At 47.9% G+C, this 13753-nt stretch overlaps 7 protein-coding genes across 7 annotated transcripts; 4 read left to right on the top strand and 3 right to left on the bottom strand.

Moving 5' to 3' along the window:
- Nucleotides 1-31: 31 nt before the first annotated feature.
- Nucleotides 32-900, top strand: MGYG_07901 (60S ribosomal protein L33; the record flags this gene model as incomplete). Its single annotated transcript, XM_003169686.1, has 7 exons — nt 32-56; nt 137-146; nt 327-370; nt 413-466; nt 522-563; nt 631-731; nt 803-900. Exons 3-7 carry the CDS (start codon nt 327-329, stop codon nt 898-900), a joined length of 339 nt encoding a protein of 112 aa, XP_003169734.1. The 5' UTR covers nt 32-56; nt 137-146.
- Nucleotides 901-1964: 1064 nt separating this feature from the next.
- MGYG_07900 (hypothetical protein) lies at nt 1965-3507 on the top strand (the record flags this gene model as incomplete). Its single annotated transcript, XM_003169685.1, has 5 exons — nt 1965-2241; nt 2313-2390; nt 2471-2593; nt 2660-2707; nt 2774-3507. The coding sequence occupies 5 exons, from the start codon at nt 1965-1967 to the stop codon at nt 3505-3507; spliced, it is 1260 nt and encodes a 419-aa protein (XP_003169733.1).
- An 833-nt stretch (nt 3508-4340) lies between these two features.
- MGYG_07899 (hypothetical protein) lies at nt 4341-5173 on the bottom strand (the record flags this gene model as incomplete). The annotated part of the gene is made up of 3 exons (XM_003169684.1): nt 4341-4667; nt 4739-4969; nt 5042-5173. 3 exons carry the CDS (start codon nt 5171-5173, stop codon nt 4341-4343), a joined length of 690 nt encoding a protein of 229 aa, XP_003169732.1.
- Nucleotides 5174-6841: 1668 nt separating this feature from the next.
- Nucleotides 6842-8175, top strand: MGYG_07898 (CMGC protein kinase; the record flags this gene model as incomplete). The annotated part of the gene is made up of 4 exons (XM_003169683.1): nt 6842-7014; nt 7074-7417; nt 7491-7906; nt 7948-8175. 4 exons carry the CDS (start codon nt 6842-6844, stop codon nt 8173-8175), a joined length of 1161 nt encoding a protein of 386 aa, XP_003169731.1.
- A 769-nt stretch (nt 8176-8944) lies between these two features.
- MGYG_07897 (hypothetical protein) lies at nt 8945-9440 on the bottom strand (the record flags this gene model as incomplete). The annotated part of the gene is made up of 3 exons (XM_003169682.1): nt 8945-9078; nt 9158-9249; nt 9334-9440. The coding sequence occupies 3 exons, from the start codon at nt 9438-9440 to the stop codon at nt 8945-8947; spliced, it is 333 nt and encodes a 110-aa protein (XP_003169730.1).
- Nucleotides 9441-9985: 545 nt separating this feature from the next.
- On the bottom strand, nt 9986-11824 carry MGYG_07896 (GPI transamidase component GPI16; the record flags this gene model as incomplete). Its single annotated transcript, XM_003169681.1, has 2 exons — nt 9986-11402; nt 11463-11824. The coding sequence occupies 2 exons, from the start codon at nt 11822-11824 to the stop codon at nt 9986-9988; spliced, it is 1779 nt and encodes a 592-aa protein (XP_003169729.1).
- Nucleotides 11825-12224: 400 nt separating this feature from the next.
- MGYG_07895 (LUC7) lies at nt 12225-13257 on the top strand (the record flags this gene model as incomplete). The annotated part of the gene is made up of 3 exons (XM_003169680.1): nt 12225-12267; nt 12341-12672; nt 12754-13257. The coding sequence occupies 3 exons, from the start codon at nt 12225-12227 to the stop codon at nt 13255-13257; spliced, it is 879 nt and encodes a 292-aa protein (XP_003169728.1).
- Nucleotides 13258-13753: the final 496 nt, after the last annotated feature.

Genomic DNA, 13753 nt, shown 5'->3' with positions numbered 1-13753 from the left:
CACCCTTCTTCGGTCGCTTACAGTCGTCAAGATGACTTCGGATCACGGTCACAGATGTGAGTACAGGACTCCTGCGTGCGATAGATGTTGATAGATGATGTTGTTGAAGTTGAAGTTGATGCTGACTTGATTGTAGTATATGTCAAGTAAGCGCCTGCCCTGTCCTATGCTTTACTATGCCATGATGGGAATTGAGAGGAGGGGGGGGTGTTCAGTTGGAGGAAGCAGAAGTGGAAGGGGGGGATATTGCGATTGGGAACGGCGCAGAGATGGAGTTGCGATGAGCTATGAGTTACGATGACGATTAATGAAGGAAAACGATCGAGATGAGGGAGAAGAAGAATATGGACTGGATTGGATGCAAGAAGAAGTCATGGATGAATGATGAATGCTGATTGTGGATTGCGTCTAGGGGTCGACACCTGAGCTACCAGCGTGGAAAGCGCGTCACCAACCCCAACACAAGGTACGTCTACACCAGGACAGAGGACGCAGAGGAGAGTATAACTAACAGTTCGCAGTCTTATCAAGCTCGAGGGCGTTGAGGACTCCAAGGCCGCTACGTATGTTTGCCATCTACTATAAACATGTGTATGCATGCATGCATGTGCGGGATCTAACGTCTACCAGTTTCTACTCCGGCAAGAAGGTCGCTTTCGTCTACAGAGCCAAGCGCGAAGTTAGAGGGTCAAAGATCAGAGTTATCTGGGGCAAAGTCACCCGGCCACACGGTATGTCAATCTCTACACCCAAACATGAAGCAAATACGTTTATATGTATATGTGTGTACTGATGGAAGTAGGAAACTCCGGCGTTGTCCGCGCCCAGTTCCGACACAACCTCCCCCCCAAGTCGTTCGGTGCATCCGTCAGAGTCATGCTTTACCCATCTTCCATCTAGACGTGTGGCTGTAGCGGTGGATGTTGTGGTTACGGTTGCAGAGGAGAGAAGTTGTTGTTGTTGCAGAGACGAGCGCACTCGGCCGGCCTGACGGACGACGGACGACGACCCCGACCCCGACCTCGAGGCTGAAGAGACGAAGCCCTCGCGCAACGCATGAGACGAGAGCCCGACAGACGCCTGTCTTTCTCTTCTTTTTTTTATTACCTCTTATTCTTTAAAGTACTCCGTATACGACTACAAACAAAATAATGGCGGAAGGACGGCACCCTGTCTGTCTAACTCTGGTCTCGCTGCTGGTCCTGGTCTCTGTCTCTGTCTGTCTGTGCCGGTAGATCGAAGTGCTCGCTGTCTCTGCCGGCGTTACGATAAATCAAAAAATTAAATAAATGAATACCTACCACTTCATCGTCCATATCCACCTCTGCCGGTATCAATTCCAGTATCAATGCCAGTATCAATGCCAGTATCAATGCCCTGCCAATGGTAAATGCCAATGTCAATGCCGGTGCCAACTGTTCATCCATGTCCATGTCCATCACTCTACACTATATATCACTGGCTGTCAAGCAACGGAGGCCCCGGCTATGATGTCAGCGCTGCGTGGCTGGTGGAGTTTGCCCCAGCCTCCCCGAAGACAAACCATAGAACTTGGTCTACGTAGAGAGAGACATGGAACATACTCCGTAGAGACAAACAGACAGAGCAGATCCTGGGCCAGCGAGCTATAACGACTGTCGCTAACGGACTAGCAAGCCCAAGCTAACCAGCCACTCCGAGACATCTTCGTATCTCTTTGCTTCTTCCCTGCCATCTGTCTGGCTGTCGCTCTGGCTGCTGTCTCTGCCTGTCTCTGCCTGCCAGAAAGCCGGCCCTGCTTACACAGCGTCCTTGGTACGACGCGCCACCTTGCAAGGGCTGCGTCTTGTTCTTCGTCTTCCTCTACTGCTCTCTGTCTCGCTGCTACTACTCTATCTCTGCTATCGCTCCTATCGCTCCATCGTCTCTTGTCTCCTTGACACAGGATATACGCTCGTTTAACCAGTGCTGCTCTGACTGTCGCCATGCCAGACCAGAAACCCGGCAAGCTCGGGCGAGTCCTCAGCTTCGCCAGCAACAAGTCGAAGAAGTCGGCCTCCAACCAGCAGCCGCTCAGCCCGCAGAAGATCTCGAGCCAGCAGCAGCCGAACAGTCCTAGTCGGCAGCAGCAGCAGCAACCACAACAGTATGGCCATGCGAGGAAGAATACGGGCCTGTCCGACAAGAGCGCAGAGCGGCCGTCGAGCAACAAGATGCGCACCCACGCCGACCCCACGCTCGCCATGAATGAAGCGCAGCCCTGTTAGTTTTACTCCTTTACACTGCTTTATACTCATAGTCATGGCCGATACTGACGATATGCGCTGGTGCAGCTGCAATTGCGCTGGAGGAGTCGAGTCTCGGACAGCTGCGAGCCATCCAGCACAAGGACCGCTTCGGCAACCCCATCAGTGAGTCGCCCAGCTCTTTATATACTCCCATATTATTTACTTTTATTTAAATACTGTGATCGGTTTACTAACTGGCGTAGCGGAGCCGGACTTGTCGAATCCTACTAGGTATCGCTTTGAGCGCCCGCTGGACACTATCAGGTCCTTCGAAGCCGCTATCGACGGCTCTTATGGGGGCCGGCGCATGTCCTATGCTCGCCCAGGTCGGTCCACCAACAGCCACCCTTCCCCAATTCTACCAAATAGTCACCGCTAACCCACCGCTATAGACGAGAGTACGAATGGCTACAGTAGGCCCACAAGCTTCTTTGGAGGCGGTACGTCATTTTTTGAGCTATGTGATGCATCTATCCGTCTAGAAAACATCTACTAACATGTCGCAGATCGCTCCAATGGCCAATACTACCAACGAGGCGGCTACGATAGCTACTCTGCCTCCCGCGGCTACCAGTCCAGGCCGGAAAGCTACGTCGATGCGTACGGCAATGGCAATGGCAATGGTAACGGTTACGGCTCGACCGCCGACATGAACCAGTACAACTACAGCAATCAGCGACCTGCTCGAGCCGGTCCACCCCGACAAGCGCCTCCTCGAACCAACTCAGATCCTAACTACGGCTACGGCTCTTATCCAACACACAACTCTAACCCCGCCAACTCTCAATACCCTCAGCCGCAGTATCAAGGTCAGCCTGATAACCCAAACTCCAACTCCCCGTCTGGATCCGGCGGTAGATCCGTCGACCACTGGGTCAACTCCACGGACCCCAGCTCCGTCAACAGTTCCATGGATAGGTTGGCGCAGCAGCAGCAACAGCAGCAGCTTCACCCACAGGGACAGGGACAGAAGTATGATGACCAGCTTGCCGAGTCGTATGGACTCACTGGCTTTGGTACCGATCCCCAGCTAGACCAACAGCCCCAGAACTTCATGAGTCATGGCCAGGAGAACATCTACAGACCCCAGCAGCAGCAACAACAACAACAGACACCGCCCAGTGTGCCTCGGAAGAACGTTCCTGCTGCTGTTACTGCCCCAGCACCGGCCGTAACGTCAGCAACGCTCCAGGAAGGTAAACGCAAGAGCTGGTTCAAACGACGGATCAGCAAGTCTTGATCGATCCAGCCATGTACGATAAGAAAAAAAAAACACCATTTCCATTCCTTTCCTTTTTCCTCTTGACTGTCATGGTTAGAGAAAAAGAAAGATCTTAATTTTGCTGTTACTACTCTACGGGACTTCCATGGACCGACCCATACAAGAACAAGGGCAACCTACAACCTACTAACTACCACGGATCTGCCAATGAATTGTTTCCCGTTTGTCTATTCACTTTAACTACTTACTTCCTGGACACATGTTTGACGACATCACGACCTCAACTCTACCCGTTTGATGGTTTTTTTATTTTCATTTGTTTTACCGCTCTGGCAACGAACAATATACCTCTATTAATTCTTCAGCTTCAACTTCAACACGAACCCTCGTTTCTTTTATCTTCCTGTTTATATCTTGTCATCTACGACAGTCGGTTTTTTCTGTTGATAATTATGGTGCGCTACGGTATGGATATGGATGTATGGATGGAATGGAACGGAAAGACGGCAACGCAACTTGGTTGATTTGCTATTTGGTGTGATTTGATACCTTGACTTTTTTTCAGTTTATGCTTATGATTTAACTTAAGTAGGGGGAACTTGCAGTATGTGGTGGCCATCTGAGACACTACGTAGTGCCAGAGACATCACCAAAATTGATTGGTGGGGAACGACGACGGGGCCATGTAGTATTAGTATTCGCATTCGACCAAACTCTGCAGATATTATGTAGTTTTGCTATAAGTACGTCCCAACGCATGATATGAATCACTTTGCTTAATTGACACTATTCCCACCTACACACCATGTATTTGCAAAGAAATAAACGCCAATTTTAGATAGGATTTCCCCTCATATCATTGGTAGCTCTTTGCCTGAGCCCAGACGTTTCGAAATACGCCGATCCATAGGGCCAAATTTGGCCTCGTGGATTCGGCCAAAACGGACACTATACCATCCCACCGCCTGCTTATCCAAACAATAATCGAGAATATTATTATCAACCTCTAGGTATGCCGTTATCATAGATACCCAGCACTTTAATAACTCGCCCCATGCGGAAAATCCAGCGTCTGTTTCTTCGTCGATCGCAGCCTTGACAAAACTTTCAACTAGTATTGGTTCAAGTGGGTAGTGTAGGTTGCTGTAGGTATCATATTGCTTGTTCTGGCTGTATCTCTTATGTTATTCGAAGGGTTAGGGATGTGTTCTGAAGGAAGGTGCGCAAAGGAATTTGGAAACAAGTACACCTGTAAGCCTTTTTCCGCTGGATCACCGCATGGATAATCGAATACTGCACATAAACGATCTACGCGTTTATAGCCTGCATTTATTTCCTCTAACATCTGTTGTGGGGTTGGGTGATCCTCTATAATCTCGGGAGCTAGGTTACGGTTTAGAACACTACGGGTGAACCCCGTGTTCTCGAGCTTTTGAATGGCGGATGTATAGTCGTGATCCTGTAAAACAATCATGGTAGCCTACGAGGATAGGAAGATAGTTAGCAGGAATAAGGAGGTTACGATATACTATTAAAAGGGTAAAGTTCTTACCCCAACACCGATAGGCACGCCCAGATACGACAATGCGAGAGGACCCCAAGGAATCACTGTGAGAGGATGGAGTACGGTGCCGAGTCTCATGGAGAACCTGTCCGGCTGAGTCTGTCTCGGCTGCCTAAACATAGCTCCTATAGGATATCGAACCCTGTCCGATTTTGGTCTGTCTCTAGCTAATGCTAATAACTAAGTACATTATATAAGGAACATGCATGGAACAGAGATAACTAAGGTACATGAGTAGTAATATACTAGATTGTAGATCGAGGGCAAGCGTTCTATAGCTAGTAAACTATCTATAAATATCTGTCAAATTATGTGTATTAGTTAGCCTCGCTACGCTTACATTTGGCCGCGCACAGATATCTCAATCAAATCATCCTCCTCCTTCTGACCTTCTGACAATATCTTACAAGTAAGCTTATATAAGTTCCACATTCTGGCTTATAGTTAAGTCCTCTATGCTGGCTTATATAGTAACTACATTAAGCCTATAACAATTTATACTATCTATATAGTAGGTTCTACAATACAACTCCCACCGTAGAGGTAAGGTAATCAACAGTACATCTATACTAGTAGATCTACACATGCATCCCCCTATATTCTTCGTAGTTCGCATAGGATAGGTACCTAGGTAGTCTAGTGTTGGCTTTAAAGCTTTTCCATACAATATATATTACCATAGTAACTACCAACACATTAAGGATAGCAATCTCTGTAACATATATAGTAAAAGCAATAGCTTCAAGCAACACACGCTCGTTAAACTTTTCAAGACTCGACCAACCTCTTTGAACTTAAGAAAAACAACATCACTATCAGCACTAACAGACTCAGCTCACAACCCAGAGGCAGCAGAGAGCAACCACCCCTATCGCAAAGTGAGCAAGTCTTCTACATGCATATTCCCTACGTTATACGCCTGATAACGCGAAAAAAAGCATCAAAAACGGACTGCTAACGCATGTTGTGAGAGTTTTTAGGCCTGAATGCTGTTTTTTGTGTGAGTCCAAAGTGAGATGACATCTGCGGTGAGTGTGTGAAGGCATTGCCAGACAGACCTTGTTCAGTACATTTCACGGAGGCCCGTACTGGGTTTCCAGGGGGCTTGAAGCCATCACCAGGCCTCCAGTAACTAACTTTTGATAGCCCATGTTCACCCCGATCAACGCCATCAATATTGATCCGCAATTGCTAGAGCACAGCACTACAATGCAGAGCTCAGACGAGGAATTGTGTTGGAATACTCCACTTTAGCTACGACTCGCACTCATTACCCAAGGATTCCTTGGGGCATTAGGCCTTTTTGTCCCTTGTGGTCCAACAGATATTTAGAAAGCCTGCAATATCGACACCAATGACACGCTTATTGAAATTTTGCGGGGCCCCACGTTCTTGCCCGCATAGCGGGACATATACCTCCAATACATTCTTCCCGAACAAGAGGCAGCAAAGGTCAGACAACGACGACGTGGACATGACGGATACCCCAGCACCGACATCCTCTCCCAGCGAACGCTGGCGAGACGAAATCTTGACGCCCCGCCGCCGCACAGCCCTGCTCGCATCTTCTAATAGGGACCTTCAATAGAAGGGATAATTATTAAGATATATTAGTCCTAACGAGTTACCAATCCTTCAACAGTCGTTATAGCAATAGAGAGCGGACTTCGTGGCTCAGGGACTACCTATAGTGCGACACCAAGAATGGCTGTACTTATACTGATCCCTACCTAACTTTCAACACTCGCTTCTTCACAAGCCTTACAATGCATAAACCAATCTACAAAAATGCCCCGCGACGCAAAGAGGGATATCGAGGAAGGCACGCAGATGTATCGCCCGGGAGGATTTCATCCAGTGTACATCGGCGATGTGTTCAAGGACCGGTATAAAGTCCTCAACAAAATTGGATACGGTATCTATTCGACAGTCTGGCTGATAAGGGATCTAAAGCCGACACAGTGAGTAGATAAACCAGAAGCAAAGAAAACAAATTAGATGCTAACACAGATATACACAGGTCTGGCCTTAAAAATAAGTTCCGAGCTCTCAAAGTGCTCAGTGCCGAATGCTACGATGGCACTGAATCTCCCATCTTTGAGAGAGAGATCTTGACCCATCTCCGAGATGGAGACCGAGACCAGTTAGGCTATGACCACGTCTGTCGTCTACTTGATGACTTCGAGTATTGTGGGCCTAATGGAACTCACGTCTGCCTTGTCTTTGAACTAATGGGTGAAACGTTGCGGAGCTTCGGCGCCTGGTTTGCTGAAAGTAGACTTCCGAACTTAGTGATGCGGAGGTTCACCATCCAACTCTTGCTGGTTCTCGATTTTGCTCACGAACATAATGTCATTCATACTGGTATAAGAGTGCCAATCTATATATCCTTGTTTGGCCATGTACTATGCTAAATATCTTTTCTAATTCTCTGTAGATATCAAACCAGATAACATTTTCGTCAAGTTCAGGGACTATTCCTTGATAGAATCCGGTTACCTAGCCAATGTTGCGATTCCCCAACAGGATCGATCCGAGGGACAGTACTCTGTCGTGCCCTCAACGCCTTTACGCCGCTACTACTTCAATGAAGCCGAAAGTAGACGCATTACTGAGTTCGACATTGCTCTGGGAGACTGGGGCGTCTCCAGCTGGGCGGACCGACATCTAAGCAATGTGATTCAGCCCGTTGCCCTCCGATCGCCCGAGGTCCTGATCCAGGCGCCGTGGGACGCGAGCGCCGACTTCTGGAATCTGGGGGCCGCCATACTCGAAATCTTTCAGGCGGTTCGCATGTTTAGCGGATCGGTCCCACCGGACGGCCATTACGAGCTCAAGGAGCATCTGGCGGAGGTTATAGACTTGTTTGGGCCATTCCCAATACGCTTTTACAGAGAGGGAATCAGAACCTTGTTCGGAACCTCTTTGATGACGATGGCCGGATCAAGGACGCGCCGCCAATGAATCGGTCGGGATTGGCGTCGGAAGCCTTCATGCCAGGCCTCGACAAAGAGGCTAGAGATGAGTTTGCCTCCTTTCTGCACGCGATAATGAAGATAAGTCCCGCTGATCGGATTTCGGCAGAGGACCTCTTACGCCATCCCTGGTTAGATGCACTTTAGATAATGCTACGCAACCAATAATAAGAAAGGTATTTTAAATAGTACCTTTTTATATGGGTAATACTTTATACACTCCCTCTTCCCTTAAGGATACTTACTTTCTCTCCCTCTATGCCTCTTCCTATGCCTCTCTCTAAATCTCTCTTTTTAAGCCTCTCTCTAGATCGTTTTCTTACAAAATTTCCTACTTAAGATCTTAACTACTACTCTCCTTTTATTTTCTACTACCTTAAATTTTAGTAGGAGAGAGTAAAAAGCCTATAAAGAGGCCTAGAAAGAAGCCCAGGGGAAGGCTTAGGGAGAGATCCAGGGAGAGGCCCGGGAAGAGGTATAGGGAGAGGCATATGTCTAGGGGGAGAGGCTTAGGGTAGAAGGAGAGAGAAAGTGAGTATCCTTAAGGGAAGAGGTGCTTAGGTAAGATAAATAAAATACAGAGAGAGTAGCTTAGTAAGTAAAGCGTATAACTTTAGCTAATAAGATAGCTTCATTTCCTTAGTAATATAATTATATGATTAGAAAATCACCTTTCTGCGTGTCTTTATGAATAATGATAGCATGGTCGCTATCGTCTGCCATAGCAAGGCCAAATGATGGTTAAAGAATTGGTCTTGTCTGGCCTGGTGTACGTTTTGCCTACTGTACATATTCGCTCCAAGAATGGAATACCAGTTCTACATATCAAGCATTAAGCGTCTGCATTGCTATATAACCGTAACAGTAGCGTATATAGTATACCCAAACAAATACCACCATTATTACCCTTTACCAATTACCTGTTCTTCTTAAACTCGTCCGTAGCCTTCTTCTCCATCTCGTTGTCCTCTCGTATAGCGAAGATGATGTACACGATCAACACGACGTTTGCTGCTCCCGCCGCCGCTGCGCCAGCATATGTACTGTTGCCTACACCCGCCATCCATCAGTTAGCAACGCCATAAAACAGGACAAGCTCAGCTAGAAATGCCAAATGCGGCCGACGCACCCTCGAATACCCTGTTAACAGTCCCGTAGTATGTCGCAAGAGGACAGCAGACAATCATCACGGAGTAGAGTATGAATTTCCATAGCACGCCACTGCATCACAGCCAGTTTTAACTAGTCAGCTATCTGTCGAGAACAAACGGACCGCAAGGACAGAGCTAGAGGGTAGAAGCATACCCCGGGAGATATCTTAGTTCGGTACCGGCAGGCAACGAGGAGGAAGGCGGCTTTGGAGTTGGTATCTCTGCCTGCGTCTCTTTCGCGGCCCCGCGGCGCGTAGCCATTTTTGCTCTGCTTGTTCGGCGGTGCGTAGCTAGTTTAAGTAGAGGCGAGGATGATGTCGCTGGTTGTCGACGGGATGACTGGATACAACTAGCGATAAAATCGGGCAGTTTTGCTTGCGATGGGGAGTGTGAGAGTATTTATTGTCGTGTCGCGGCGTTTTGGGATATCTGGACTCTTTGGCGAGCTCTGGGGAAGTCGAGCTAGTTAAAAGTCGAGACCCCCGGACATTTATTTAGCTAACACTAACTGACTAGCCTATCAAGCTTGCGAGGGACTTCGTATATAACAGTTGGTGCCGGCGACCAACAAACAAGGTGTGTCCAGGTTGGCTGCAAGGATGACGCTTGACAGTTATTTTCTAAGGACCAACTTGATCCTGACTCCGGGGTAGAAACCCAACAATAGCCAGCCAGTTAGTTACAACTTAATAATTCGTCGTCTCTTCCTCGACTAGCTAGGTGAGGATATTCTACATGCATATCAGGTACCAGCCAGTAGGATCCAGGAAGAAATATACAAAATCGATGTAAAGCTAATAACTGCATTACGATACTTTCTCTGCACTTTTTATTCCTAGCTTGCTCTTAAGAGCCACCAGTCTCCCCAGTACAAGCGCTTTGATGTTCCTGCGAGGTACTTCCTCAAGAGTGACAAACCGCCGGATGATAACATTGAATATGTTTCCGAACGCTAGGGCGATGACGGTGCTTGTCAGGATGATGACATTATATGGCATGCTGAAGTCAGGCGTTGGCAGGGGGAGAAGAAGGTTGGTTGTGCGTAGATAGACGGGAGGTGACATTGACGACTCGTTCCTGTTTAGAACACGAACAATGGCGGGAGCAACATTGAAGCCTCGGTTGGCATCTGGTGGATATTCCGTATACCGAAGGATGGCCTTCTCGAAATCGTATACCAGTGTGACTGTCGACGCTGGCGGAACGGACAAGACGAGCTCTAGCTGGGTGCCACGACGACGGTCAATGGCAGGCCGGTAAAAGATATCCTTGATAATGTCTGAGAGCGGTACTTCAACCGCAGGTTCTGACCCATAACTAATCTTTGTCTTCATGGTGTGCAAAAACGGGCGCATAAACCAGGGGAGCGTTTCAAAGTAGACAAAATTAGCAGTATCAGTTTGCGAAGGGTTCGTTAATATAGACCGGAGACCACCTCGCTCTTGACCATGACCAATTATAGTCCTTTCTAAGTGCACAACTTGAGTTTCCAAGGAGCTGGCACTGGAGTGCTGTGCGGGGACGACTAGATTGAAAGGCTGGTTGGGGCGTAGAGAATAACAGCGTGATTGCCCGTCCGATGCACGCGTTTCCGCTGCACCTGAGCTGGGCAGTACCTCCATGCTATCGGGAACCTTTATACAGACAGTCTGCGCATCATTTCTCCCAAGAGGGCAACTGGAAGGTATTGTTCGTCCAAAGACATCTTCAATGCTCCATGTCTGCGATCGGGACGCTCCTATGGGATAACAAAAGTCTCCGGAGTGGTAGGGTTTGGATTCATCACAAATCAGCTCCCCTGCAGGCACAGGACGAGGAATAGGGTTGTCTCTAGCCCGCTTTGATCTATCCAGGTCAAGTACCATGTCAACGGTTTGCTCAATCTCAATATGGCAGACTCCGGACTCGTCCGCACAAGCTGGTCTAACGTCAACAGACATAGTCTGCCATGAAGCATCAAAGAGCTTATGACCATCGAATAACCCCGATATGCCACTTTTACCTTTACACGGCAGAAGCTTCAAAAATGGTGTCAAGTTCTCCGTGCATACAACCTCGCCGGGCAGCGTACCATGAAGAAGGTGTAGTCCATCATGCGGTATAGATCCCGTTGGAGTAAACGTAAGTGAAGGGGTGGTAGTCCGTGTCGAGTCGATAAAATTCATCGACGCACAAAACAGTCCGGAGAGTGACTGCGTGAGCGATATCCACTTTTTGAAAGCTCTAGAATGTCTAATATTAGCCCTCTATTCGGATGTCCATGGCTCCAAGTCGTTATCATACGCATCAGCGTCCTGCGCTTCAATCCATGCCCAAAGCTCTACTCCAGTTCCCCCTTCCTTGAAACCGTGCCAGGGTCGTTCTCCCCAGTTCTCCGCGTCCCATCGTCCGGTCGTAAATCGTAGATGCAGTTCCTTCGTATGTGTATGCTGTAGAATCTGACCGAGAGAGCGGGGGAAATAGCGGTAATTCTGTTGCTCAAATGCAGTGCTGGATTCATTGCTACGGAAGTTGAAGGATGCCAACAGGTTTGATGGCGGCAATGGTTGAAGCACCAGCTGTTCGTGATAGTCGACGGTGTTGGCGGCAGCGAGAAGAGCAAAGGCCACCAGCGTCCCGAGCAGGGAATGTAGGGAGCGCATCATATCGTGGGAGCCAAATTGAAAAGGGCCGTCACTCCCAGCCAGTTCGCATCATCCCTATCCTCCAGCTTGACCCCTTCTTTCTGGTATCTATCGCCTTGTTCTTTCGTCTTGTTCGTCTTCGTCTCCTTTTCTGAGTGTTTCTTTTCTTTTGATCTCGATGTAAATAAGCGCGCGCCTAGAGATTAAGACTAGTGATATTATGTAATTAATAGCTAGTCGCGGCTAACGACCAAGTCTCTTTTCTTGCTTTTGCGCAAAAAGTTGAACGATGTTTGATAAGAGACAAAGGGACGATATAATCTCGACTCTCGCGGGGATATATGAACATTCCGTTTAAGCAAGATATATTGATTCTTATATAATCTGGGACTGTCCCTGGTTTGCGCCTCTACAACACACAATGGCTGCAGAGCAGCGAAAGCTGTTGGAACAGCTCATGGGAGGTAAGCGATTCCCGCCTTCTAACAACGTCAAACCTGGAGTGCTTCATAAACTGACATTTTCGCGTTTTTTAAGCTGACCAGCTGATTGGGGGACCCAGTTCTGGTCGAAACGCGCAGGTTGCGATCACTGACCCTAAAGTTTGCCGCTCCTATCTCGCTGGTACTTGTCCTCACGACCTCTTTACAAACACGAAACAAGACCTAGGACCCTGTCCAAAGCTGCATAGCGAAGGCTTGAAGGCCGAATACGATGCTGCATCATCGCACGAAAAGGCCAAATGGGGGTTTGAGTATGACTACTTGCGAGATATGCAAAAATACATTGATGAATGCAACAGGAGGATAGACTCGGCACAGCGCCGTCTCGAGAAGACCCCTGATGAAATACGGCAAACAAACCATTTGGTAACTACTCTCACTACTCTCACTCCGTTAATGTGTGCCCTCAATTTCAACCTACTAACGTGGAACGAATCATATCAACAGCTATCTCAAATATCGGACCTGAACAGAACAATTAACGCCGGATTAGAGGAAACGTCTGTGCTTGGTGAACTTGGAGCCGTTGCTACAGCTATTGACGAATTTTACAAAGTGCGAACTGCTAAGCACCAGAAGGAGTCTCTGGAACGCGACCTTAAGGCTCTTGCAGATACGTCTGGTCCTTCAGGGCACCAGAAGCTGCAGGTTTGCGATGTTTGCGGAGCGTACCTCAGCCGACTGGATAATGACCGTCGCCTTGCCGATCATTTCTTTGGGAAAATGCATCTGGGATATGCTAAAATGAGGGAGACCTATGGCATCCTACAGAAAGAGATGAAGGGGCAGCCCCCTTCAAGGCACGACGACGGCCCATCTGGTCGTGGTGATGCCGGATTTGATGACGCTGGCTGGGGCCGAGACGGCGGCGGTGGATATGGTGGTCGTTCCTATAGGGGTAGTGGAGGTGGTAGGAGAAAAGGTGGCGGTGGTGGTTACAACAGGTGGTGATCGACTCGCCAATTCCTTTAATGACATCTGCATAGCGCCGGCGTTGCTGGGTTTTTGGTTCCAAAAGGGTAGCTGATACCAGTACCGATTAACTTACATCGAACCGTAATTTGTCCTGTCTTTTAGACGCCTTTTTCCCTCTATCTCAAGCCATTCTCGGTTGAGCATTCATTGATATACAAGAAGTGGTTTACGAAATAATTAGAACGGAAACGTTGAATAAAAGATGTTAACAAAGTGATACTACTCAGAAATAATAATTTAACACAATTTCTCTCGCAAAACATGGCCGTGAAAAATCGCCAGGCGGAATTGAAATTGCAGGGATAATGAAGTCATGTCTGATATGACACATTTCTCCAGTAGGTCAAACACCACTCGTACAGGCCTATGGCATAGGATAAACATAAAATAGAAGGACAAACAAAATACCACCCATACGCCTTAGAGTCTTCCAATTATGATAGAGGCATACCTTTGTCGTTTTTGGGAAGAA

Source organism: Nannizzia gypsea, genomic scaffold, assembly GCF_000150975.2.
Source record: "Nannizzia gypsea CBS 118893 supercont1.8 genomic scaffold, whole genome shotgun sequence".
NCBI lineage: Eukaryota > Fungi > Ascomycota > Eurotiomycetes > Onygenales > Arthrodermataceae > Nannizzia > Nannizzia gypsea.
Note: the sequence above shows the minus strand (reverse complement) of the source record. Positions and strands in the feature narration are given on the sequence as shown.